The sequence below is a fragment of the Anser brachyrhynchus genome (assembly GCF_964034855.1).
Source record: "Anser brachyrhynchus genome assembly, chromosome: 1".
NCBI lineage: Eukaryota > Metazoa > Chordata > Aves > Anseriformes > Anatidae > Anser > Anser brachyrhynchus.
The window spans coordinates 130,683,420-130,708,256 of NC_137694.1; the positions used below are offsets into that span (position 1 = coordinate 130,683,420).

At 39.2% G+C, this 24,837-nt stretch overlaps 1 protein-coding gene across 2 annotated transcripts; it reads right to left on the reverse strand.

Moving 5' to 3' along the window:
* Positions 1 to 1,078: 1,078 nt before the first annotated feature.
* On the reverse strand, positions 1,079 to 23,756 carry TXLNG (taxilin gamma). 2 transcript variants are annotated; one of them, XM_080562636.1, is made up of 10 exons: positions 23,382 to 23,756; positions 16,119 to 16,431; positions 15,321 to 15,412; positions 11,935 to 12,105; positions 11,014 to 11,208; positions 9,473 to 9,592; positions 8,334 to 8,408; positions 6,107 to 6,199; positions 5,452 to 5,547; positions 1,079 to 4,396 (listed from the first exon to the last, which is right to left on the reverse strand). In XM_080562636.1, the coding sequence occupies exons 1-10, from the start codon at positions 23,523 to 23,525 to the stop codon at positions 4,076 to 4,078; spliced, it is 1,620 nt and encodes a 539-aa protein (XP_080418762.1). In that variant the 5' UTR covers positions 23,526 to 23,756; the 3' UTR covers positions 1,079 to 4,075. The 2 variants fall into 2 exon arrangements, with proteins under 2 accessions (XP_080418762.1, XP_080418763.1); XM_080562637.1 differs by lacking the exon at positions 23,382 to 23,756 and adding an exon at positions 18,213 to 18,455.
* Positions 23,757 to 24,837: the final 1,081 nt, after the last annotated feature.

Below are 24,837 nucleotides of genomic sequence, written 5' to 3' on the forward strand. Positions count from 1 at the left end.
TGTGCGCACACGTGCATGCGCATGCACCAGAAGGGACTTCACACCTAACAAAAAAAGTAATAGAACAAAATGACTCAGCTATTAACCGTGATGTATATGCAAACTTACCTCCAAAAGCTTACAAATATGACTTTTTTTTTTAAAATAAGAAAATTAGCATAACTGGAGCAATCAATGCACCTACTGACAGCAGCTTTGATTTCATATCAGTATATGCCATAGTAAAGGATATAGAAAGAGTAGAGATTTTTATAGAGGCAGCGCCTTTTGTGGAAACAGGTACTTTGATGGAGCTAATAAGTATAGCAAGGTCAGCAATTCAGTGTACCTCAATTTCCAAAATACTTGGCACACCCCTAGAAAAGGCTCAGGTGTAGGACTTGTACTGCTCAGCTTTTATGAAATGCACCCCCCCAGTGCTATTTCTAAAGAGTCAGGGTACATGATTACAGTGCATTGATGTACATCACTAGTTGAGTTCATTTTTCTTCCGTACTTTTTTCTCGGTAGAACAAAACCCACAGTTCTTACAATTTAGGGAAGCTGTCACATTTTAAGGAAGATGCCAAAGAGGCAATCAGAACCCTAATCACTATTGGGGCACTGAGAGAGAATTCTGCAGTATTAGTGATGCATGACCCTACGTTCTTATTATGGAATGAGGAACACCTGAAGTTACTAGGCGACCCACTGCAACCCCCACCGCGTTTTTCATGCTGCATGCAGCCTAGCTGTGGTAGACAACCAACTGCAGCATTCAAGCAGGCAGCCACAGGTTCAGTCCATGCTGCTGCTCTCCGTGCTCAGACACGCCGCGCCCCTCCTCATGCCCGCAGCCTGCTGGGTGCACGCAGCTCTTCTGCCGCTTTCTGCCTGTGAGACTCCTCCTGGTAACATGCAGGCCTCCGACGTCTCTGCAACGCCACCCTTGGTGGGGCACTTAACTGGAGCAGTACACTTGAACTCACATTTCACATCTTTTAATTTTCATTCTCGAGTTTTCAAACGTACAGAATGAGTTCGGTAGATCCGGTCAGACACGAATACGATGTAAAAGAAAAACTCAGAGTCCAATATATTAAGCATACTTATTTACTTAATCTATACAGAATTGAGTAGATAAAATTTCAGATTCACATTAGTGAAAAATCTCTACAAAATGTTTTTGAAAAGCAAAACAAAGACTGCCTGTTCATTTATCATTTTTTCCTCATGAAAGCAGACATGGGTTGTAAAAATAAAGCAGTGTGTTTAGCACAAACTAGATTTCTGCATCACTTTTTTCACAGTTATTTCCATCTACAGTCCAAAGAGGTAGATTTTCTGCAACACCTGAGAATTGAACTGTAACGTAACCAGGTGTAAGTGTAATGAAAGGAAGGACAAAACATTAGATACAGCCCTAACTTACCTGTGTATGTATACACATACTCGGGTCTTGCATCACGTATAATTCAGCTTTTTCGCAGCTTAATCATGGTGAAACTGTCAATCAAGCCCCAGAGTTTTGACAATTAGACGTACTTATTTCAGGCTACATCAGCTTACAGCCCTGATTAAACAGTTTATGGTAGTGGAAGAAAGGCATTAATACAAGTTCACTTAAAAACCTTACTGGAGCCAATTTGGCTGCAGACTGGCAGTGCGATAGCCTGCTGTATGGCAGATCAGTTAGAGTGCTGAGCTTATCCCTTGATAAAAATTTGTATGGGGGTGTTATTTCTTATTTAAAACAACACTCTTTAAAGCAATGCATGAAAAGGTACTGACTGGTTTCAGGAAGCGAAGTATAGCTCACCTTGGCCAGATGAAAAGTTGATGCGATATGGGAATGTTAAGGGTAGGAAAGAGAAAGAGATATCCCCATTTTTAAAGCCTCTCACTTGGGGCATTCTGCTTCATTTACAAATTAAGTCAGTAACAAATATAATTATATTGCTGTTCTATACATCTGTCAGGTCTCTAAAAGCCCTTTAAAATATTCTTGCAGCAGGGTCCAAAATTCGCTCTTGCCCCCATATAGAACAAGCACTATCAAAAGAATCATTAGATACAAATGTCCAAATAATAAATCGTAAAAATAGAAAACTTCATGTCCTACCTTGCCAAGGGTATGATGAATCAGATACAAAGTTTTTTCACTTTCCCTCAGGAAAATTATTTCGTGCTTAGTGTTAGCTGAAAACCAGTTCTTGCAACAACTATTTTTTTTTAAACAGATTGATTCTACAAAGCAAGTCATTTAAATCACAAGTCTGAAATACTTTCTAGTACTTTTAGGCCATATGGTTAGCATGATTAACACTTCAAAGCTCTGAGTCTTCCTTGACTGACTGCTCACTGCTACCTTCTTTCATTCCTGCATTGTGCTTGGACCACAAACACAAAACTTGCACAAATCTAGGAGAAAAATGGCCAGCCTCCCAACTGCTCCACCATTAAAGAAATGTCAGTTTCACACAGTTCCTCTCAGTGGTATGAGCTACAACACATTTATCAGGCCTTACATAACCTTACTCTCTTTAAGAGACAGCTACATTATTTCAATGTACATCACTACAGGAAAAGGATCAGGAGCTCAGTGCAGCCTGAACATTCAAGTAATTTAGCCACTAAACTGTCAAGGGCAATGAGGGTGGGAAGCTCATTGAGATGTGCTTGATTCAGAAATCCCCTCCCAAGTAAGTGCAAAGAACTTTAAGTACCAGAAAAGGCTACACATTTTCATATTCCTTAAAATGACAGCAACCAAAACTAGAAAGTAAATACATATGAACTAAAGTTAAGGGTAACTTGTAATTATTTCACACATTGCCTTGCCAAAAAAAAGTTGGTCCCAGTTTCTCAGAATAAAGTCAAAATATGGATATGACTTTTTTTTTAAAAGGAAAAGCCTACATGGCTTAAGGTTAACAAGGGTGCTTTGCTTGTGGCATGTTACTGTAAGAATCTGAAGTACCAGCTTTACAGATAACCTAACTGGGAAGGCACTCTGCCAACTGGTACAGCTTCAAGGTTGAGCGTGCAAGATATTGAACGTTGTACACTTCAGGAGAAGTATCTGACTCTACATGTCCAATTTAAACAAGTACATACTTTAACTAATACTTACATATGTTGCATATACGGCTACTAAAAGCCTATATGCTAGAGGCTTGTGTCTGCTACACCTCAGGCAGTAAATGTTTTTTTCCCAGCCCTTCAGATAATCCACAGATGTGTCTCGACAACATGTGATTTCTCTAGGCAGCATAATCATGTTATGGACACACTGCAGCTAAGAGGGAAGAACGTGACCAATGTCTGTGTAACAGGACACGACCCAACTGCAAAATTCCACTCCGTAACACTGCTGTACGTTTCCTGACACATTTCTATTTAGCATCCTCACAGGTAGGGCTACTAGTCCCAAATAACTTTTACAACACAACCCTGAGAAGTCTGCAAAGAAGTTGTACACCCTGTTTCACCAGCTGCAAATCAACGTATTTCAAAGCTGTTGTTTTTCCATACCACAAAGTACATAAAACCCCTTAAACATACATTTTTACTATATTCTGGACCTTTAGCTTTTCATATACATGAAAACATACTAGAGGGGAAAGCTGACATTTTTACTGGCCATTAGACATCCTCGTGTAGATAAACTTACTGAAAAACTTGGTAACTTTTAGTATATTGAGTGCCAACTCAATGAACAAAACCAGAATGCTGTTCTTTAAACCAAAAGAAGTGACAAGCTGTCACTATTTTCCCCCTAACGATGTTACGTCTGTACACAGTCTTCAATGACAGTGATTTGTGTTGTGGGGAGGAAATGCACATGCATCCTTTTATGGAAAAATATTTTCTTTTAAAAAATGAGGCAGATGTGCAACACAGTTGTGGAAAATTTATAGTTTAAGCTATTTAAAGCTGCTATGCAGCTTCCTGTACCACATAAGTCCAGTAGTTCTAAGAAAATACAGATATGGTAGAAAAAGTAAGAAAATTTTCACCACAAAACCAATAGTTACCACCAACAGAGAAAGTTATACACAAAATATATCTCTCAATACAGTGTTTACACTTCATTTTAGTCTACAGATTCAGTGCCAGGAACAGGACTTGTTGAGACAGTCTTTTCAGAACGATTTGCCGCTTGTGATTCAACACTGGGCTGGATTCCTGGTTCCGTGTCAGTGGGACTTTCCAGCTCCTCGTGGGAATTGAGCGTGCAGGACTGCAACACCTGCACAGCTAGATCCACATCTGCTTCTCTGAGAGAAACCTGCTCCTTAAGGATCTCCACCTTCTCATTCAGCTCATTCCTTTCTGTCTGAAGGGCCCTGCATAGCTTCTCCAAACGCTCCAGTTTTATTTGAAAGCCTTTGTATTCTTTATCTCTTACTGTTTTCTGAGGGACAAAAAACAAACAGAAGTTTCAGGATGCCACTGTTTTTTGTTTGTTTGTTTTCCTAAATTAATGAAAAGAATCACCATTATTTAATCCTGGAAATTAAGTGTTAATTAATCCAGTAGGTCAAATCCTTGCTCAGAATACTTACTTGACACTGCACTTCAGACAGTTTGTCTAAGACTGGCAACAGACACCTTTAGAAACTTAACAGCGAGAACCAGGTAACTCCATAATGCTAATTGTGAGGGCTGAGTATCAGCAGAAATGGTGATTATGAAGTCCCATAGAGCAGTGAATCACTACACAAATAAAGGCAACTAGAGGGAGCAGAAGGGAGTATAACTGGGAAATCTACAATTCAGCAGCAAAACAGGTCAGAAGGTAATGTATTCATGGCTCTTCAATTAGCTCTTTAAACAGGTAAAGATAAACGGTGCTATAGCAGAACCTATAGGAAAATTAGGGATGTCCCAATATAGTTTAGCAAGATCATAAATATAATTGAACTAGAAGTTAGGAAATGTAGGAGAGCAACTCAGAACTGTATGCTTACAGCCCATGTGAAAACTGTTTTAGCTCTTCTGCTGGACTGCAATAAAGTAATAGCACCTCATGACCTCAAAAGAAGCAGCAATGCATCGAAGCAAGTGTTTCATTACCCACAGGTTATTTCCTTCATGTGGGTCTTGTATATTTAAAATAGGTCTCTGTTGCAGCACTAATTGAATTTTGCATAGCATATTTTAAAACTGTCAATTCATTCAACTTGTATGATTTCATACACAGTATCTGACTAATTGTGGGCAAACTGAGCAAGGAAAGATAAGGCTGAGGTTCTTCTGGTCATGAAAAGCCGCTACCTAAACCTAAACTCATTTTCCATGCTGGGGCAGAACAGCACCATCACACAACAGAAAATACAATAGAGACAGTCCAAGAAGAGGCTACCATCTCTTACCACCAGTCATCCGTAATCAAAACACTGTGTGAAGTTCTCCAGAGTGCAGACTCTAGTTTAGCTGTACAGCTGCTTAAAAGATAGAAATAATTACCTCTTCAGCCATTTGAAGAAGAGCCTTGTTGTTGTTTTCCCATTTTGTACGCCAGACTATAGTTTCCTTTTCCAGTTTCTTAATCTTCTTTGTCATCTACAAAAGACGAAAGGAAGACTTATGTGGCTTGCTTTATAACAGATAGGTACACATTAATAATTTGACCTATAACGTTACTTTTGAAGTCCAGTTTGAACAGATTATTTTACAGAAAAATCTTTCTGCACAAAATCAACTCCACAAGTACCAAGCCTGCCCTCAAAGAAAACAAGACCGATTCATAAAAAATAAATTACCAACCTTCAGGAACAACTATTAAAATTCTACAGGAAAATAAGTTTTAAAACATAACCACAATAGAAGAGAACCAAACGTGTTATATGCCATTGATAAAACATTGACATCAGGATTTAGATATGTCAATTTAAAAAAGCACTTCTCTTCCACAATATGACAAATCCTATTTCCTATTTCAAGATCCAAAAGAAGCGTCAAAATAACACATTTTCAGAATAACACATTTTCAGAAGGCGAACACTATTGTAAGATACAAAATGCATCCTACTAACAGCATGCGTTTTTATATATATATATATATATATATATATATATATATATATATATAAAATGATGCTCTAAGTAATCCTAGAAGTACCTTCTCCATTTCTTGCCTGAAGGTTGTAAAGAGTTCATTGCTTTTTGCCATGGTAGTCTGGAATTCCTCAAATTTGTCCATGTAAAGAGAAAGCTGTTGGTAAAAGAGCAGGAACATTAATTTGAACAGCTGTACATGAATACAAAAATATCCGTTAAGGTACAAGGGAAAAATGAAACAATATAGAAGATGAACTACGTTTAATCTTCTCCATACTATCCCGCAATTTTCATCTGAGGAGTGTGCAGAGCTTGACTGAAAACACGCTATTCAAATTATATATGAAAGGAGAGCAACCCGTTTTAATAGAACAGTAATACATTCTAAAGAAAAGGCTATAATTATTAATAAAAATGTTGGAAGTCACTGTATTTAGTCATCACTACCATTTTTGTCTCCCCACTGAAAAAAAGCTGTGGACTTTAATACAGAGGAAACTCAGCACAAAAGAATGAATACTACTACGAGAGAATTCTACTTTTCCACCTTAACCAGTCAAAGCTAACAACCAAGGCTGGGACAAAATAAACATCATCAAACCCGGAATTCAAAATATACATTCACAGCATACAAAATTCAGCTAGTGAGCAAAAATGATGGGAAGTGAATATCAACAAGGAATTCATTCAACGTTGAAAAGCCCCAGTTTTAATGAACGAGGAGTATTAATATTCAGTTACAGAAAAGTTTCTTGCCCTGCACCACAAGGTCAGTCATCAGAACAGCAAAATGTATTGAAGCATCATTTTCCAAAAAAAGGTCTTAAAACGTAAGTTATTCTTAGGTTTATGCTTTATAATCAGTGTGTAATACAATGTTCTGAGAATACAATGGTTTGAAACGCCAAGACAATTTACTAGGAACTTTTTACCCAATCTCAAAAAGTAATCAGTTCTTTCAATGCTTACATCAAGGATTGCAGGACAATTCAGAACACAGATACTGCATTTTCCTCTAAAAGAAGATGAAATTTCATAAGAAAAGTTTTCATAAGAAGAGTTAGCTGTCAGATTACGACTCTGCCATTACTGTGACTGAACTTCCACCTGAATTCAAAAAAAATCTACTGGCCACAGGAAAGCACAGATATACCCATTGTTACTATAAAAATAGGCATTGGGATTTTCAACAGAAGGTAACTAATTTGAAGACAAAACATAAAAGACTACATGTGGTAGAAAACCTTTTTGGACAAACAGCAAAAAAGTATTTGGAAGAATCTGGACTTTAAATGAGTCCAATTTTTAGTGAAGATGTGCATGTACAACTACTCTTAACTACATGCATACACTTTAAACGTGACTGTTTGGAAAGCTGGGAAAAGAATTAGGTAGAGTTAAGTATGAAAAAGGGGCACGAAACAGCTTTCAAGGAGACTTAATACAAAACTCAAAACTGAAGCAATAACAGGCATACAGTGAAAGTAATAGCTGCTGCTTCTCAGCTGTTACAATGTTAGCTTAACCTACCATTTCCCTTTGCCTTATGTGCTGAGCTCACATGTGGCCAATGACTGCAGGTGATCCAGAACAGCAGCACAAAAACTGGAGACCATCTCTCCACTCAGAGAGGATTTGGCTGTAGTGTTTACAGCAAGAAAACAATTTGAAGACAGTATGTTTTTTTTTGTGGACACTTAGATTTAGGTTACAAAGTCTCAGTAACTACAAGGATAAACAAAACACTTCTTGCTCCCATTCCCCTACAAAAGGATGGGATAGAAACAGTAAGGAACAAATTTTAAAACCTACACTTTTAAAATCACACCCAATTCTTTATAGAAAGAGGCGTAAGGGTCTTTCTCGTCCTGAACAGCTATAAAGAGGATAAAATACCTTTGAAAGAAAGAACAGCTTCAAAGCAGGCAAGGAATGGGAAAAAAAAAGAACCAATACGCTTTCTAATATTATTGCTGTGAATTTAAGAGGATAGCAACTCTAGCAATTCAATGTTTAGCACCTTCCAATTAACAGAACTCTCCAGAGGTCTTAAATAGCAACTACTAAATGTCAAGTCTCTACTATTTATGCTTCATACAACACTATTGAGGAGTTACTTGCTGAAAATTAAAGATTTAATTAAAAAACAATGTTTTTTTGTGACAAGTACTTCGCGTATCCAATGAATGATAACATGCATTTTTTTTTACAAGTTATGTTACATTTCACTAGCCACATTTTCATTTTGGAAAAACTGTTATTGAAGGGCATTCCATTTCAAAAAGTACCTGCTGCTTGAGCTGAGCTTCCTGTTGCTTCATCTGTTCACACTTGTGTCTGGACTCAGTAGCTTCTTTTAGAAGCTAGAAAACACACAAAAATACTCATAAGAATAGCATAAAAAATTTAATCTATGATAAAAAGTGAACAAAAGTTAACATCAGTGACAGGCCATTCACACAACATTTTCCTCACATGACTTTTTTGAAATTATTATCACTACACTGTACTTTGATATATACTATTTAAAGCATGTGCTGACATACAGACAATTTTATTGAGACTCTTTTTAGTTGGTACGTGATTCAATTACATTTCTATTTTGATATCAACTTCGAACTGCTAAAATTATACAAGTAGTTCATTGATGCGCTATATGTAATTTGTAAGTGTTTCATAACTCTTGTAATTTATTTTCGACCTCTGTTTCTCTAGTCATTAATATTACCTTTATAGATTGGTTCAAACCAATTTTGATTCAATTTGTGACCATTTTTGTAGATTCATCTTTGAATAAATTTTCATCAGCTTAGGATTCCAAAATTTTTTAATAACTTAACACTAGATGTTCTAGTTCAATACCGGATGACCATTTTGAGATTATCTAGGCAAGAAGTCTTGCTTTTCCTGTAAGTTACAGCTCCATTAAGAAGAAAACACTTCTACTATTTTTAATTGAAAACTGATTTCTTGAAAGACTGCAAGTGAACTGCTGATTACCAACACACAAATGAAACAGACAGTTTTGGGGACAGGCAGTTCAGAAAAGCACATGCTTTATTCTGTGAGCCTACAGTTTATTTTGTTACTTGCTATAGCATAACACCAGAAGTTACAACCACACAACAGCAAGAAAGTACCTTTGGTGTTTAACCTCAACACTTCTCCCAATCTAAAAAAACTCCAAGTGATATCCAGAATGTTTGCTGAGTAAATGTAAACAGTAACACTATTTGCCTGTGTATATGGACACATACTGTACACATCATTCATGCAAAGCTTACATCTCAGTCCTGACATTGAAAAACTATCCTAACTTTCAAAATACACTCCCCTTAGTTTGCTGTCTGCTGTATTTATTTTAAATCATGAAAAGTGTGCTTCAGTGGGTTGTTAGTTCTTTTAACATGAATTTGAATTCACTTACAAACTCCCTTTCTCGCTGATGTTTTTCCTCTGCTTCTTTAATAAGTTGGGTAGTTTGTTGTAGTTTGGCATCCACCAGTTGCTGCTGCAGTTCTTTATGTTTGAACACTTTATCAATATGCTAAACAACAAAAAAAATCATATTGGTCAAAGATAAACCGTGCACAGGTCAGTTAAGGTAAGTTTTTGTGTATGGGTTGGGGAACGCATATTCTTGAGAAGTTTCATGCAGAAAGAAAAAGCAGTAAACTGTTTTACATGCTCTTTTTCTCCATTATAGCTACACTTTTTTTTTGTCTTTAATGGAAACCTTGGTTAGAAGCATATTTTATTAAATTGGTAGAATACTGTATGTCACTTCACACTAGGTGTTTTCAGAAATCCTATAACAAGTAGCCTACATCCTCTCTTAAAGCTGGTGGATCTACCTCTAACCCTTTAAGTACTTCGAATGTTACTCGTAAAACCTCTAGTCTTCATAAATTAAAAAAACTCCAAACAAGCAAAGTTTGCAAATCATTTGGCTCATGATACTTCACAAATCAATTAACAAGCATGCAGTCTTACTTCTAAACATAGGCTCATGATACTTCACAAATGAATTAACAAGCATGCAGTCTTACTTCTAAACATAAAGTAGCACAAGGCAACTTCCTACCTTTTCCTCAAATTATCTCATTGTATATACAAATATTCCACGATCACAGAAGGTGGAGAACCATAGTATACAGTGAACTTTCTCACTAATCCAGATAAAAAAAGCAGCCATATTCCAAACCTCCTATGCCAACTAGCAATGCTGCCTGTTTGTTTTTTTCCTCCCAAACTACAGAACACCTCGAAAGTTGGTTCTCTCTGACAAGAACAGGCCAACCTTGAGTTTCCACACTACTTTAACTTAGACTGGGTAGCTCCCACACTATTAAAAGCTAACTCAGCCCTAAAATAGTCATTTCCCTAATACCACTCCATATATACTCTGAAAACATGATAGCTTACTATGTTTGAATACCAACAAGAGCTACAAAGTAGCTCAAACAAAAACAAGATCTTGATGAACCAAAACAAGAGAACAACTTATATCCTCTCACATTATAAAGTGAAACTATACTTTAGAAGAACTTCAAGTATTAATGCATATGTATGTTGGAAATAACCTTTGGAAGTAATTTAGTCCAAATGCCCACTGAAAGCAGGGTCAACTTCAAAGTAATCAGGTTGTTCACACCTTGCCCAATTGAGTTGTGAATACTTCCAAGGACAAGGATTCCACAAGTTGCCTCTGGACAACTTATTTGACCGCTTTCACTGTGTAAGGTTTTTTTAATGCATCTTAAATATAGGGATGCAAAACCATGGAAAAAAAGGCAGATAATAGGCCAAACAACTGCATAATTTTTCAAGGTAGTCAGGAACAAAATGTTTTAGATCACATATATGATGAACACGAAGTACTAATTTTTTTTTCCTCCCTTTAAATAATTATCTGATCCTTACAGTCAAAGAACTAAGAGACTCCCATCAGAAGCATAAATTAAGTACCTCTTCTCGCAACGCGTACTGCTCAATGAGCTTCTTCAGTTTTTCCCCAAGTTCAATATTCTCCTGACGGAGCTTGGCATTATGTATATCATGCTGTTCCAGTTGAGCCTGAATTTCATTCAGTGTAATCTGGAAGTGTGCAGTTGCTTCTTTTCGCCTCTCTTCTTCTTCACGTGCTTGCTGCATGTTTTCTTCCTTTTATTAGACAGTATGAGAAAGTAATGATGTTCAAGACAGACAGACCAGGTACCTTTTTCCTATTTGAGTCAGGTAATAATTCACTTCTGTGCAGTTTTAAAGTTCTACAATGCTAGAGTTAATGTAAGCCACAATTGTAACATCATACTGATCTACCTATATAAAGTTCCAAAACTTTTAGAGAATTTTGTTATTACCAATTCCACTGGCGTTTTAAGATACTACATGATTACCTATGCAAGAGTAAGAATTACCCAGATGTTAAAACCAGAATTGATAATATAACCTACTTTCCTACACTAATTACAGATAAGAATCTCATGGCTCTTCCATCTCACTCCTAGCAACTGCATTCTAACATAAATAAGCCTTTTTTGATACACTGCCATTTCATGCTGCTGTTATTTCACTTGTGCTATTTTTTTTCCAGCAGTCATCATTACTGTTCCCAGAAATAAATATGGCAAGACCACACACAGCAAGTAACACGATCTATGAACCAGTCTGAGGAAAAAGTTTTAGCTCATTTAAGTATCCCCATGTTCTTTACCTCAAAAATCAGGCACACTTACACCATACGTTACTCACTATCTAAAGATTTTAGTAACACAGACATGGGACATAATAATATATGAAGTCAGCAGCCCTGATTTTAAGCAATAATCAATAACCAGGAATTCAAACCACCTCCCCCAGCACTGTGATTTATGTCAATAAACTAACCTTTAAAGTCTTGTTATGACGCTGAAGCTCCCGACAGAGAGATTCCAGTTTGCTGCGTGCCAAAATGGCCTTGCTGTGCTCACTCTGCAAGTGGACTTTCTCCTTCACAACTTGTGCTTGCTTTTTCTGCAGTATCTTCATCTGCTTTTGAACATTCCGGCTCTCCTCCAACTAACATTAGAGAGTATATTTATGAAATAAATATAGCCAAGACTATCTTTATGCATCTACACTAGCAGGCCGAAGAAGCATTTAGACATTCCAGATGAAAACAAAGAAATCAAACAATTATTTGACCCCTTACACTGAACTTAAAAGAAGCTCCCATCATCTTCCATAAAATTCTAAGTATGTAAGCATAGAAGAAAATACACACATTCCAACACGACAAATATTTGTCACTGAGGACAGGGACCGCAGACCTGTTGACCATGGGCTATCAGCTTGAATTCAGTTACAGGGGTAGGACTAGGCCTGAGAAAGAAGGATGGGGCAATTAAAATCCAACTGAGACTGGCATTTCAGCAAGTCACAATTGTTTCCACTCTTATCTGTATGTTACACAAAATCATTTATCCAGCAGCTCTCTTTACTGTCAAAAAGAAAACCCCACAAAACTGTGCAGATTTATCATCAGGAGCTCCTACTGAAGGAGGCAGTAGGCTACACAAGTTCGTAAAATGGTAAGTTACTTCAGAAAGGAACAGATACAACCAGCAGCCCTGACACAAATCATGTCAAATATTATTAAAGCTGCACAGCCCAGGCTTAATGGTGACTTAAGCAATCTGTAGTCTCAACCATTTGAAATAAAATATTGAATCCATTTCCTTTAGACAATTTAGATGGTAGCTAATAGTGCTAAACTTTTCATCAGTGCAGACTTCAAAATCTATTGTATGAACATCCAGTGAATTGAGGAGTTTCTTGCAGTAATACCTAGTTGTGAATGTGTTCCACTGCATTTGATTTTTGGGCTCCCCAAGAAACCACATTAGAGTCTGATCTATTGTACAGGTGGTAACAATGTTAAGTGTAGTACTGCTCCTTATTAGTGCCTCAGCCTCCGGACACCACAGGAAAAGGCTGGCTGGCAACCAGGAACATCATCGTGACACAAGAATACAATGATGGTTTTCTGAAAGAGCTCAAAATAATTCTAAAGCACAGAAGAAATAATAAGTTAAAAAAAAGTTAAGGACCTCCTTGACAACAGTAAATCAAATTTGTATCTCATCCGGTTTGGAGTAAAGGAACCTTAAGGAAACATTCTGATACCCAAACATGAAAAGCCCTTTTCTTGGGTGGCCAGAAAAAACACTTCAAGTGGCTGTGCTGTCTGCATACCTATGAAACGTCAGGCCTGTAAAAGTATGCCAGTGGGAGACATATCACCAAGGATGCAAACCTTCCTGCATCACAAACTGATCTCCTGATAGATTCCAAAATAGGAAAAAAAATTGTGGAAGATCTTTTGCCAGGAGAGTGGCATTCCTACCTTTATTGTACAGTCCTTTTCATGAGACACCACTGAAAAACCTGACAGTGAGCTTTAAAGATGATGAATCTTTAAAAAAAGAAAACAAGCATTGTAGGTGCACTGTCATAAACAGTTCAAACCTTTGCTGGCATTAAATTTGACACCTATGCCAGTGGTTCACCACCATAACCATGGAGAAAAGAATGCATCCTACGAGGAGCATAACCAGATCAAACTGAACCTAAGGGGAACAGATTACCTCCAAGTACTAAAACTAAGCTACTCTCATTCCTGCACGAACTCCCACCCAACTTCCCAGCAATTCTGAGCATCACAGGGAGAGCAACTGGTTTTCTAGGATTGTAATTCTAACAACAGACCAGTAGACTATGGATCCTCTACAGGAAGGGGAAAAAAATCAAAATGTGAACAGGTCTCTCCTGATTGCCGAACTTCTGGAAGGAAATTACTATTCATTTAGTGTGGCACTTCCTCAAGTGGTTTGAACTCTTTCCTTCAACAACATAAATCAAGAAGTGAAGATGGAGCAGACTCTTTTCTTTCTGCAGAATTAAGGAACTCACCCTAACCTAGCTCCTCACATAGGCCACCATCTTCATCACTGACTTGACATAGGAGCTGCCTGAAAAGGCACCACATGCGCAAGCAATTGTTCATAAGATCGAACTCATTTACTGCATTTTCTCTCACAGTATCATTTTTATGTGGGCTTCCCATCCTTGAGTTGCAGTATGGAACTATTGTTTCTCATTTAAATGAAAGCGGTTTCTTAGAGAAGCTGTTGGTTTCAAAGGAAATTCACTCATGTGAACAAGAGCATGCATGTGAGAGCAAGGAAACAAAGCAAAAAATATCAACAGACCTCCAAGGAGGACTCCGGAGCTGCAAAAACAAAACTAAGCTAAATAGTTATTACTGGCTGTGTGACTAAAAAGACTAGGTACTAGCTCATTCTCTAAGCTCTAGAAACATCGCTAATCTCAAAAGAAAAATTAATTTTAGAAGATTTAGGCCATCTTTCACAGCCATTATGTCATTTTTAGAAACATTCCCATACATAACATACCAGACAACAAGAGAAGGCAATCCTTGGCTTTTTCAAGCTATTCAGTTATCTATTTACTTTTGCTTTCATTTTATATCTAAATATGGTGGGAAAACACATACACAGTATTTCCATTCTTGTCTGTCCCTGTCTCAAGATGAACAAGTGAAGTATTTTCATTTACAGACACACACTGAAACTTATGAGCCGATTTTGCCACCAATTAATTTAGAGAATATATTGTCCTTTCTGCTACTTGGGGTGGGAATGCACTCCATGATCAATAACTGCTCATGTTTTGCCTTTTTGGTCTGTTGCTGAAGAAATACATACTTTCCTAATGCATTCCTTTGTATCACTGCAAATCACAAAGGAAGATTAAAACTACATCTTTCCAACTCCATCCCCAAGCACTAAAGAGTTAAGCATAACTGATTTTTTTCAAAAAAACACAGTATGTTCTTTCCCATTACCCTAAAGCACATAAGTTATAAAATGCTAGCACAAAAGCACTGTCAACAGACAGGAGCTAGGAAAACATTTACTTTCAAAAGAAACTTAGCTTTTCTGTTAATCCTAATGTTATGCTTCAGTACTAGGTTAACAAAAAGGTATCATAATCCAATTTTTCTTTAGATTTAGGCAGTCATGTAGACATGAAAAGACTACACACAAGTTTGGCTGAAGCAATATTTGTAATAAGTCTGTGTGTTCATTTTAATTTTCCTACCAACACTGTGAAACATTCAGAAATGTTAACTGTCCTGTATTAGAAGTTCTTACATTCCACTGTTAGTATTAACACATGAATAACTCTTGCTATCTTTACAAATTACTTACCAGATCAGCATACTTTTTGCACAAAGCTGCCAACTTTTCCTCTGGAGTAGAAAGCGTGTTCAAGGCTTGCATTAATAATAGCACTTCTTTTCCTATGAAAAAAAGGAAGACAACCATACTGAGAAAAAAATGTATCAGAAAAGCCACCCTGCCTTTAGAAAGCAAATATAAATCACTAATTCCTCATGCTTCTAAGTTGTTCTCTGGTTTGATAGCTGCATAATATGTAACAAGTGACAAATGGGAAGTCATCACAATAGGAACCATTTGTTTTGGCTATATGCCATTAAACAACTTGGATAGCAAAAGTTACTTTAACCTTAAAACCACACTAACATTTTTGTTTTATGATTTATAATAGAAAAGAAAAACTTGAAACAAAGATATTCAAAAAGATAAAAAGATATTCAAAGATAAAAGATATTCACACAAATGCCTTTAAACATACCTTTTGGAATTTAAATATCAGCACTGACCACCACAGTCACAAATTTAACAACGAATCCAACAATCAGAAAGTTTAAAAAGCTTATTAGTACTGACCTTTTTTTTTTTAAGGCTGCTATAAAAATAGCATTATCAGCAGAAGGATTCTATGATACATATTAAGAACCGACCTTCCTTACACAAAAAGTACATATTTTGTTACCTTTAACAGAATATTCTGAGAAGTTCTGGCTACAAAATAAATGTGAGACCTAAGAGAAAATGCATAGCTATTTTATGAAAATACTAAAGCCTGTCTTTGAAATTAAAGCCATTTAAATTTTGAGAGTCAGAATGCCAAGAAGAACACACCTAAAGTTTTCTCTTTGTGTTTTTCACTCTCTGGATCTTGCTGGCCATCAGGTGGATCAGTACGGGCTTCTTCTCTCCCAGGAGTCTCCTCACGAGACTCCTGAGAGCAGCACAAGGACCCTAGGCGCTTTCTGTTCTTTGTGATGTACTCAGCTTCTTCCAGTGTGCCCGCGTTTTCCAGGCCATCACAGTTGGACTCAGTATGCTGCAATGCTGCATCAGACGATTCATTGCATTTGCTGTTCACCACCTGATCCTGGTTATTCATTCCCATCTCCTGAGATCCAGCTTCTTCCATTGCACCAATAACCAACTTCAGAAGGGAAAGGAAAAAGCAGATGTCAAGCAACCGAATTGAAAATGAAAACTTCCATCCTTCTTTAGTATGGAAAAAAAGTAAAATTCCACCTTTATTCACATTGATCAAGATGATGCTCACCGTTGTCAAGACAGGTATACAAATAAAATGTAAAGTGCATAAGCCTAAGAAGCGATGAAGAAAGCAACACACAAGAGCCCAAAATATTAATTTCTATTACATAATTTCAATACCTCGTCACTGCAAAAATATTTACATACTAGAAATTGAAAATTCACATGGAAATCTGCTCTTTAGGCTCTGAAACTAATTTGATTTCATCTCAGTTGTTAAATTACCCAATCTTAAAATATTCCTCCATCATAGTTTAAAAAGCATTATCTCACAAAATCAACACTAAATATAGGAAATACTATATACTGTAAAATGAAAAATAGGATCTACAATTTTAAACAAGGACGTGTTGTGATTAAGGACAGCTTTATTACGTACTAGTTTCAGAGAACTGAAAGACTTTGGTTTTCAGATAACTCAGGAGCCAAAGCAGAAGAAAAAGTGAAAAGCATATGGTGCTAGGAAACCTAAAGAAACCCATAGAAATATATTGTTTCAATAACATACAAGGATAAGAGCTCAAACTACTTCAACCAGAATGCCAAACATGATTGTCAATTTACGTTTGGAGAAAAACTTTTTCACAAGAGTGATAAACAAGACCAGGAAGACACCTATTTTCAAAATATTACAATTTACCTCCATTAAATCATCCCAGAAAAACATGAATATTCACTGGCTTCAGATTCGGAGGTCTACTACCTACGTTTTGTAGTTTTTTTTAAGCAATACATTACTTCTGCCCAATTAAACAGAATTGTCTTGGGAGATTTCTTAAATACAGAAGCAATTATTTAACCAAAAAGCTAAACATCACCCATTGTTTTAACACTGCAGTGATACATGCATATTTGGGAGCGGAATACATGCTGATATCTCCATAAAACTTATAAAGCAACACCAGAATCCTTCCTTAATCATAAGAACAGCATTCTTAATCTCTAGAATCATTTCAGAGTTTTATTTTTTTTTTAAAAATACAGGGGTCAGGACTCAGGGAAGTACTTGGAAGCAACCAGATATTTTTTGCTGTCCATTTGCAATCCTACTTTAGGAAGTGCATACATAGCTTAAGTATGATAAGCAGAGTTGAAGTCACTTCACTGCCAAAGTAAAGTGATCATTCTCATCGGTTTATTCAGTGAACTGAAAGTAAATTTCCTTAAAAAGTTACAGCCGAAATAGTTATAAAAACAAGGCTCGTTTATATGCTGAGTGATGCTGTTTAAGCACAGAACAATTCAGATATTTCACTATTAAAAATGTGCTAATTTGTAAAAGGAGGAGTTTACATTGGGCTGTATATTCTACACAGATGGACCATTTTCCTCTTGAAAAGAAATTAGCGAACATCAAAGGAACACAGCCAACAATAACAATAATATTTTGAGCAATAGTTCAACTCCCTAGTTCTTTAGCATGCTTGGTAGATTTAAAATCATTACACAAACACGCATTAATATTGTTAAAAATATACGCAAGAGCTTAGTTGCTCTCTATGCTCAAAGCAAGTCCCCAGCTTTAGAGCTTAGCTCAAGGCAGACTCCTCCTGAAGGTGGAATTAACACAACACCTTTCAGGAAGGACAGTGAGCTTTGTTATGCAAATACTCTACGTAGACATTAAGGAACAACTTTTTGCGTATCAAAGAAGATTTTTACTTCGCACTGCTCTTTGTAAGTGTTGAAATGATGCATCTCCTTTATGGACAAACAAGCTCACTGCAGTTTTTAATCTTTCTGCAGTCATGCCAGGCCATGTACTTGATGAATGGCTCTGAAGGTAATGCAGTAAGAGAACTGTTGCAACAAATGATCAGTCCCAACACATAACAGTTGATTTTCTCTTCAAGCTGTAAAATTTGTAATTTTTCCTTAGATTGTCTTAAGCTGCGAGGCTTCCATCGGAAAGGCTCACTGCTCCGAGTTTAGCAACCAAGAGCTTCTTCCTAAAACAGGACAAGAGATAAAACTCTATTGCTCGTTTCAACTTTTTGTACATACCAATGGTTGAAATTATGGCACGGATCTTCTCTACAAAACACAATTCTTGCTGAAGCTGAATACTGAGTACTGTAGGGCTCACATTAGATCGAAGAGACCAGAAAGATCAGAGGCAACTGAGCACAACATGACCCCAAGGTAGAACTGCAGAACCATCACACCAGCCGACACTTGCAGTTTTTTTCTTTTACATAGGACAGAAACTTCCAATTCAGGTTCTTGTGCCTGAGAAGCCCGGTGAAAGGTAGGGAAAGCCTGCCTTAAGCTCCAAGCCTCTGGTTTGGGACTTTCTGAAACCCATAAGCAGACTCAAGGTTTTCTCTCTGCAAGTCGAGCACAAAATTGGTAGGAAGTGCAGTAGGCAGCTGAGGAGGCCTGACCAGCTGCAGTTGCAGGCTGAACAGGAGCAGCGCTTCTGCTATCGTTTCTCATTCCCCTGCCCCACGGCACCTCTCCCTTGTGCTGGCAACGAGGTTCACACAACTTGCCCTAACAAATTTCGTAGCCAGACCAGTACCTCAGCCCAGTTCACTGCACAGCAATAGGCAATTCTGCCAACCCAACAGAAGAGCTAGCACGATGTTTGGAGAGATGCCAAGACACGAGAGAGACTAAAAAAAGGCAGTTTGATCAGAGCCAGAGCGCAAGGAACCAAGCCCAAAATACCGTATATCCTAACCACAGGTGCGTAGGGAACACAGACCACTGCGGATCTGGAGCACTGTCAGCAAGAAGACACGCACAAGATGCATCGCTTCAAATTTAGGCAACCCCAAGATTTTCAGCAGCTATTTTCATCTGCAAAAAGCCTGCCCTTTCTGGGGAAAATCGGACAACTGGCAGGGGCACAGATGTGATCAGTGATTGAGAAATGCCCACCCCCTACTAGCAAACTGTCACCATATCTTAAATACCTGTTATTTCAGAGCCAGCAATTACTATGTGCATTCCTGAGCACCTGGAACTTTCCCCCAGTGAACACTGCCACCTTGGTAATTTGGCAGAGCTTTTTGATTCCTTACTGACAATAATCATTTCTCAACTCCAGTATTTCTCAATTCCTTGGTCAAAAAAAAAAAAAGGATTTTTAGATCAGTCTCATCCTCCAAAGTTTGGCAGAGAATGGAGAAATCATCCATCAGCTTACTGAATTGATGATCAAGGTTTGTGTACACATGCCTTGCACGTTTCAAATATATTTGAAAGTGACAGCAATAGCAGAAAAAAAGATTTTTTTTAATAGAACTTCTCATCCTTCTTTTGGTTTCCTGGTTTTCCAATGAATACGGAGCAAATTTAAGCTTAGTGACATGCAAGCCTGTTCCCTCCAAAACTAAAACACATGTGGCAGTACACAGTTTTTGTAAAGCATCCAATTTTCCTGTCTTAAATATAATTAGAAATAGGTGACCACAGGCTAGAATACTGTAGTCAGATAAAAGGTTCTACCAGCAGCTAAAACAACCTGATTACATATAAGGATAACAAAAAAAAAGTCCAATTCCCTCAAGTTGTCACCCATACATCCTGGTAGGACAGACAGGTAGTGGGACAACATATTAAAACTCTAACGCGTTTAACCTAGATTGGAGAGCCTTTATTTTAAGCACTGACAAGTCTGCTATCGCCTGACAGGGGCCACAAACAATAATAGCTAGATGACCTCCTGATCATGATTAACAAAGAATTTTCTGCATTAGAGTTCAGAGCTGTCACTTCAGATATTAAAAGCATAGTCTTAAAGCACCAGATAATTTCAGATTTGCTTTGTATCAATCTTCATGTTGAAGCATAACAATAATAAATGCCACAATGAAAACGTTACACTGCACTGTACCAGTACCACTGAAATTGCCCCCCTACTGAGACAGGCAGAACAACCCAAAATACTACCTTTTATTTTTCCCCCCAAACATGTGCTAATCAGACAAGTGAACTTCTCATTCAACATTCCAGCCAGAACAGAGCACTTCCAACAGCACATTGTGTAACAGTGCTGATTCAGTACTGACTGAATAAAAACACAATAAAATCACCCCACCAAAGACTATCTACTGAAATCGCTGCTACCTTTTTCAGCTGCTGCCACAGTCTCTTAGCTTCCAGACAGATTTAGCGATGTGTGGCTTAAAATTTGACAGACCAGAATTAGATAACATACCTAGAAAGACTTTCATTAAGGGACATCACAGAATGACAGAATCATCTAGGTTCGAAGAGACCTCCAAGATCACCGAGTCCAACCTCTGACCTAACGCTAACCAGTCCTCCACTAAACTATATCATTAAGCTCTACATCTAAACGTCTTTTGAAGACCTCCAGGGATGGTGACTCAACCAAGAACATTTTGCACCGTGGGGCACTTTGTAACACAAGATCACAAGAGTTACTTACCAAAACTTAGAATTCAACTATTAAGTAGTAAGATGCTTGCTACATACCTAGCAACGAATCCAGCTGTTACAAGACACTGACATTTCTGCATAAGCACATCACCTTTAATCTATTTCAGAGTTACAGACCAAATGGTTTGAGGATGCCTGTAGGAAAATTACTGGTAACATCACTCCTGCTCACCCTGAAGTTTTAGGTCAGTAGTCTGCTCTGTTCTCTCAACTCGTACCTTGATCAAAAAGGCGCACATCAGAACAACTCTACCATACTTCATGCCTAAGAGGTGAGAGCACAAAGACAGGCACCCTATTTATGAAACTGCCCATGATCACAAGAGCTTAATCCAACATTCTTCTACGTCAAACAGTACTGCTTCAGCAACATGCACTACACAGGAACACCTACACAGAGTCTATCCTACCTACCATGGCATGCCAGTCACATTTTTTTTGTTGTTTACTACCCAAAAAAGTCTCTAACGAAAAGTTCTATCTAAAACTACACTGTGCATAGTGTTGATATTATGTGTACTAAAGTGCCTGTGCCTTACACTTCCCACACAAGCAATACACTTACTGTGCACATACACATTCTCAATCTTCTCCTCTCCACCTGAAAATGAGGTACCTCTCTGTGCCTTTTAATAAAAGATAATTAGTACCTACCCCAACTTCCAATTTCTCCTAAATATTCCTAATCTTTAAATTACCCTAAATTACCCTTAAAATATTAATCTATTAAAAGCATTTCCTACACTCCCCATAGTAGTGGTTGGTTTATGTTTATAAAGCTGCTTTTACAGCCTTAGCCTTCAGTACTGTTTATATATGAAAAAAATTCTAGAAGCTTTAGAAAGAGCAAATGCATCATATGTCATCTTTATCTTAAAGGTTTATAGACTGGAACAAATTTTAGGCTTCCCACGTCCCACCAATTTACTTTTGTCTGCTAACAGGAAAACTTGGTTCTAAAGAACACATATGTAATGGATTTTTCCTTGGCATAGATACTCAAGAAGAATATTTTTAATATAACTGTATTATGATTAAAAGTCAGCTTAAAGTCATTCTGGGTTCCAATTTTATCCATCTCCTTCATAAAAATTAGTATTTTGGGATGCCATAAAATTTGAGTTTCAATTTTATAGCAGGTGGACCTTCATCCACCGGTCTAGCAACAGTAATTCAGGTGTTTGTAACCACACGACTAGTTTATTAAGTTTATTTCTTCATGCCATACTTCCATATAGCGCGCTCACTGACCTAAGTGACCATGCAGCCTAATCATACCTTTCTGAAAACCTGAGGCCTTTTGAGGTGGCTTCCCCAAAGATCTGAGATCTTAGCTGTTTGAAACGACCTTCTGGTCTCACAAGTATTTCACCCTGTTCTGCCATCGCACTAAAAGCAACGTTCTGAGTGCTCCTTTATCTGCTTTCAAAAGACCAGAGTGAGGCGTCTTCGGTATTTGCTCATTGTTAGTCCCAAGGCATTGCAAGGCTAGGTGTCCCAACAGAGCAGAAGGAAGATTGAGAAACAACTCACTTGAAAGCCCGTATTTCATCTTTAAAATGTCAGAAGTATTTTGTTATTAACACTGTTGGCCTCACATTTGAGTCTTTAATAGTGGTTCAGACAGTTGCATTTTCATATGGCTACTACCTGTGGTCCTTGCCTTTTTTTTTTTGTAGCATTTCTGTGCTTCTTACATTTTCCCGTGGCCTTGCAACACAGAAGACTCATGCTTTTAAAAAATAGCTTTTTAATTTACCTCAAACGACCTCAAGGAAAGAAGAGGCTGGGTTTGTATCTTTCCTTTCAGTGCTCTGACAGCGCTGTTTTATCACAGAACACTAGAAAACGCTTCCTGTCGTTCTAGCAAAAATCTCACCGAAAGAACCCGGTGCTCGGGCGGAAACTTCCAGCGCACTCGCAGGCAGGGCCCGCGGCGCTGCACACCCCACCGGCCCTTCTAAACGCGGGCGTCCGAGACAGGTGCTAATGAGGAGCACGCTGAACGCGGCGCGAATCACTTCCCGCAACGAGGTTTCACTTCCTCCTCACCCCAACCCCGGCAGCTCCCCGGCCGTCCCCTGAACCCTTCTGGAAGGAGCGGGGCGGCCGAGCCCCGAACCCCCGCGTACCGGGAAAGGGGGAAAAAAACACGTTAAAAGCCGTTAAACGCCGCGCGGGGAGAGCTGGCTCCCCGGGCTGAACCCGGCCCCCTGACGGCGGGGCTCGGGGCCGAACGCCGGCACGACGCCGGTAACCGCCACGTGCCGCCAACGGCCGCCTCGCGCCCCCAACGGCCCCCAACGGCCGCCGCGTGCCCGGGGCAGGCCCCGCCTCCCCCCCCCCCCCCCCCAACCGCCGGCCGCGCAGCGCGGAGGGACTGGGGGAGGGCTCCGGGCTCCGGCTTCGCGCTGCCCTCACCTCAGGGGTGCCGGCCGCCGCCGCCTCCTCTTCCTCGTCGCCGCCCCGGCCCTGGCTGTGGCGCCGGCTCCGTGCCGCCTCCGCCGCCCCGCTGCCGCCGCCGCTGCCGCCTCCCCGCGCCGCCTCGGCTCCGCGCGTCGCCATGATGTGACGGCAGCATCCAAACAAGCGGCCCGGCCGCCGCACACCGGAAGCTGTCCCCTTCCCCTTCGGCCCGCCCTTTTCTGCTTTCGGCGGCCAATCAGCGCGCCGCTCCGCGCCTCACGTGGGAGGGGAAGGAGGAGCGGACTACGCTTCCCAGCGCGCTCTTCGTGGCTCCGCCGTGCTCGAGGCTGACGGAGTGCCGCGGGGCGTGTCGGGAGATGTAGGCGCGGCGGCGCTGCCGCGGGGCCTGCTCGCACAGCGCGGCGGGCGGGGGGCGGCTGTGGGGCGAGGAGGGGGGGGGGGTGGCGAGCAGCCGGGGGGGCAAGGTCGCCCAGGGCCTTGTGGGCTTCGGGGTCACGTTGCATTAAGTAAAGTAATCTCTGTTTAAATTGCTTTGTCCTTACATCCTAAACCTGTGCTCACCAGACCTATCCAACTGCTGATTTCAAGATAATAAATAAATAAATACGTTTTTGGCGTCTATCCTGATCTTTAGATAGAGGGTTTTTTTTTGTTGTTGTTGTTTTTTTTCCCCCAAAATAAGACTTCTTCTTTTACAAACACGCATAATACTGTTACAATTCTTGGAAAAAGAAAGAATGGGACCCTTCTTTTGCATTGCAGACTTTTGATGGTTTAGTATTTCTCCCCCACACCCGTTCCATTTGAGACTAGCAAGAGGTCCCTGCTGAGGTGCTCCTCTCCGTGCCAGGACAACCCTTGTCCATCCAACCCTTGACTATGGCTTTAGTATTACTTTTAATTTCTCCCAAGCATTGTTTGAAAGTATGTACATAACAAAACATCAGTCTCGCTCCCTCCTTCACCTTCACCAGAAAGGCGCTTTTTGGAATAGAAGGAGGACTTAACTATAAAGATGAGATAGTTTGAGAGAGAACAGAATCAAGAACCACAGAGTTCCTGTTGGCTGTAAGCCTTTACTGTCATAAAATCCATTCCAAGGCCTGTTTCAATCAACTTGGGTGCCAAAGAAGTTAGCATGTGTCAGGCAGCAGAAGCATGGTGAACAAAGTTTTCTTGAAGAAATGCAAGATGTTGGAGTGTATATTTTCAGCAGTAATTCTTTTCACACAGGAACTGGCAGGTTTTTTTTTCTGCTGATACAGTGACAGTGACAATTTTAATCATTTTGAACTTCCAGCTTCCAAACTCAGTCACAGATCTCAGATGCCAAGATTGCTTGCTGTGTTATTGCCCTCTGAAGAATACAAATGTGAAAATGAACTAAATAACTACATTCAATATTTTCTCTTATGCTTATCGTTCTCTTCTGATGTCTCTTCAAGTGTTT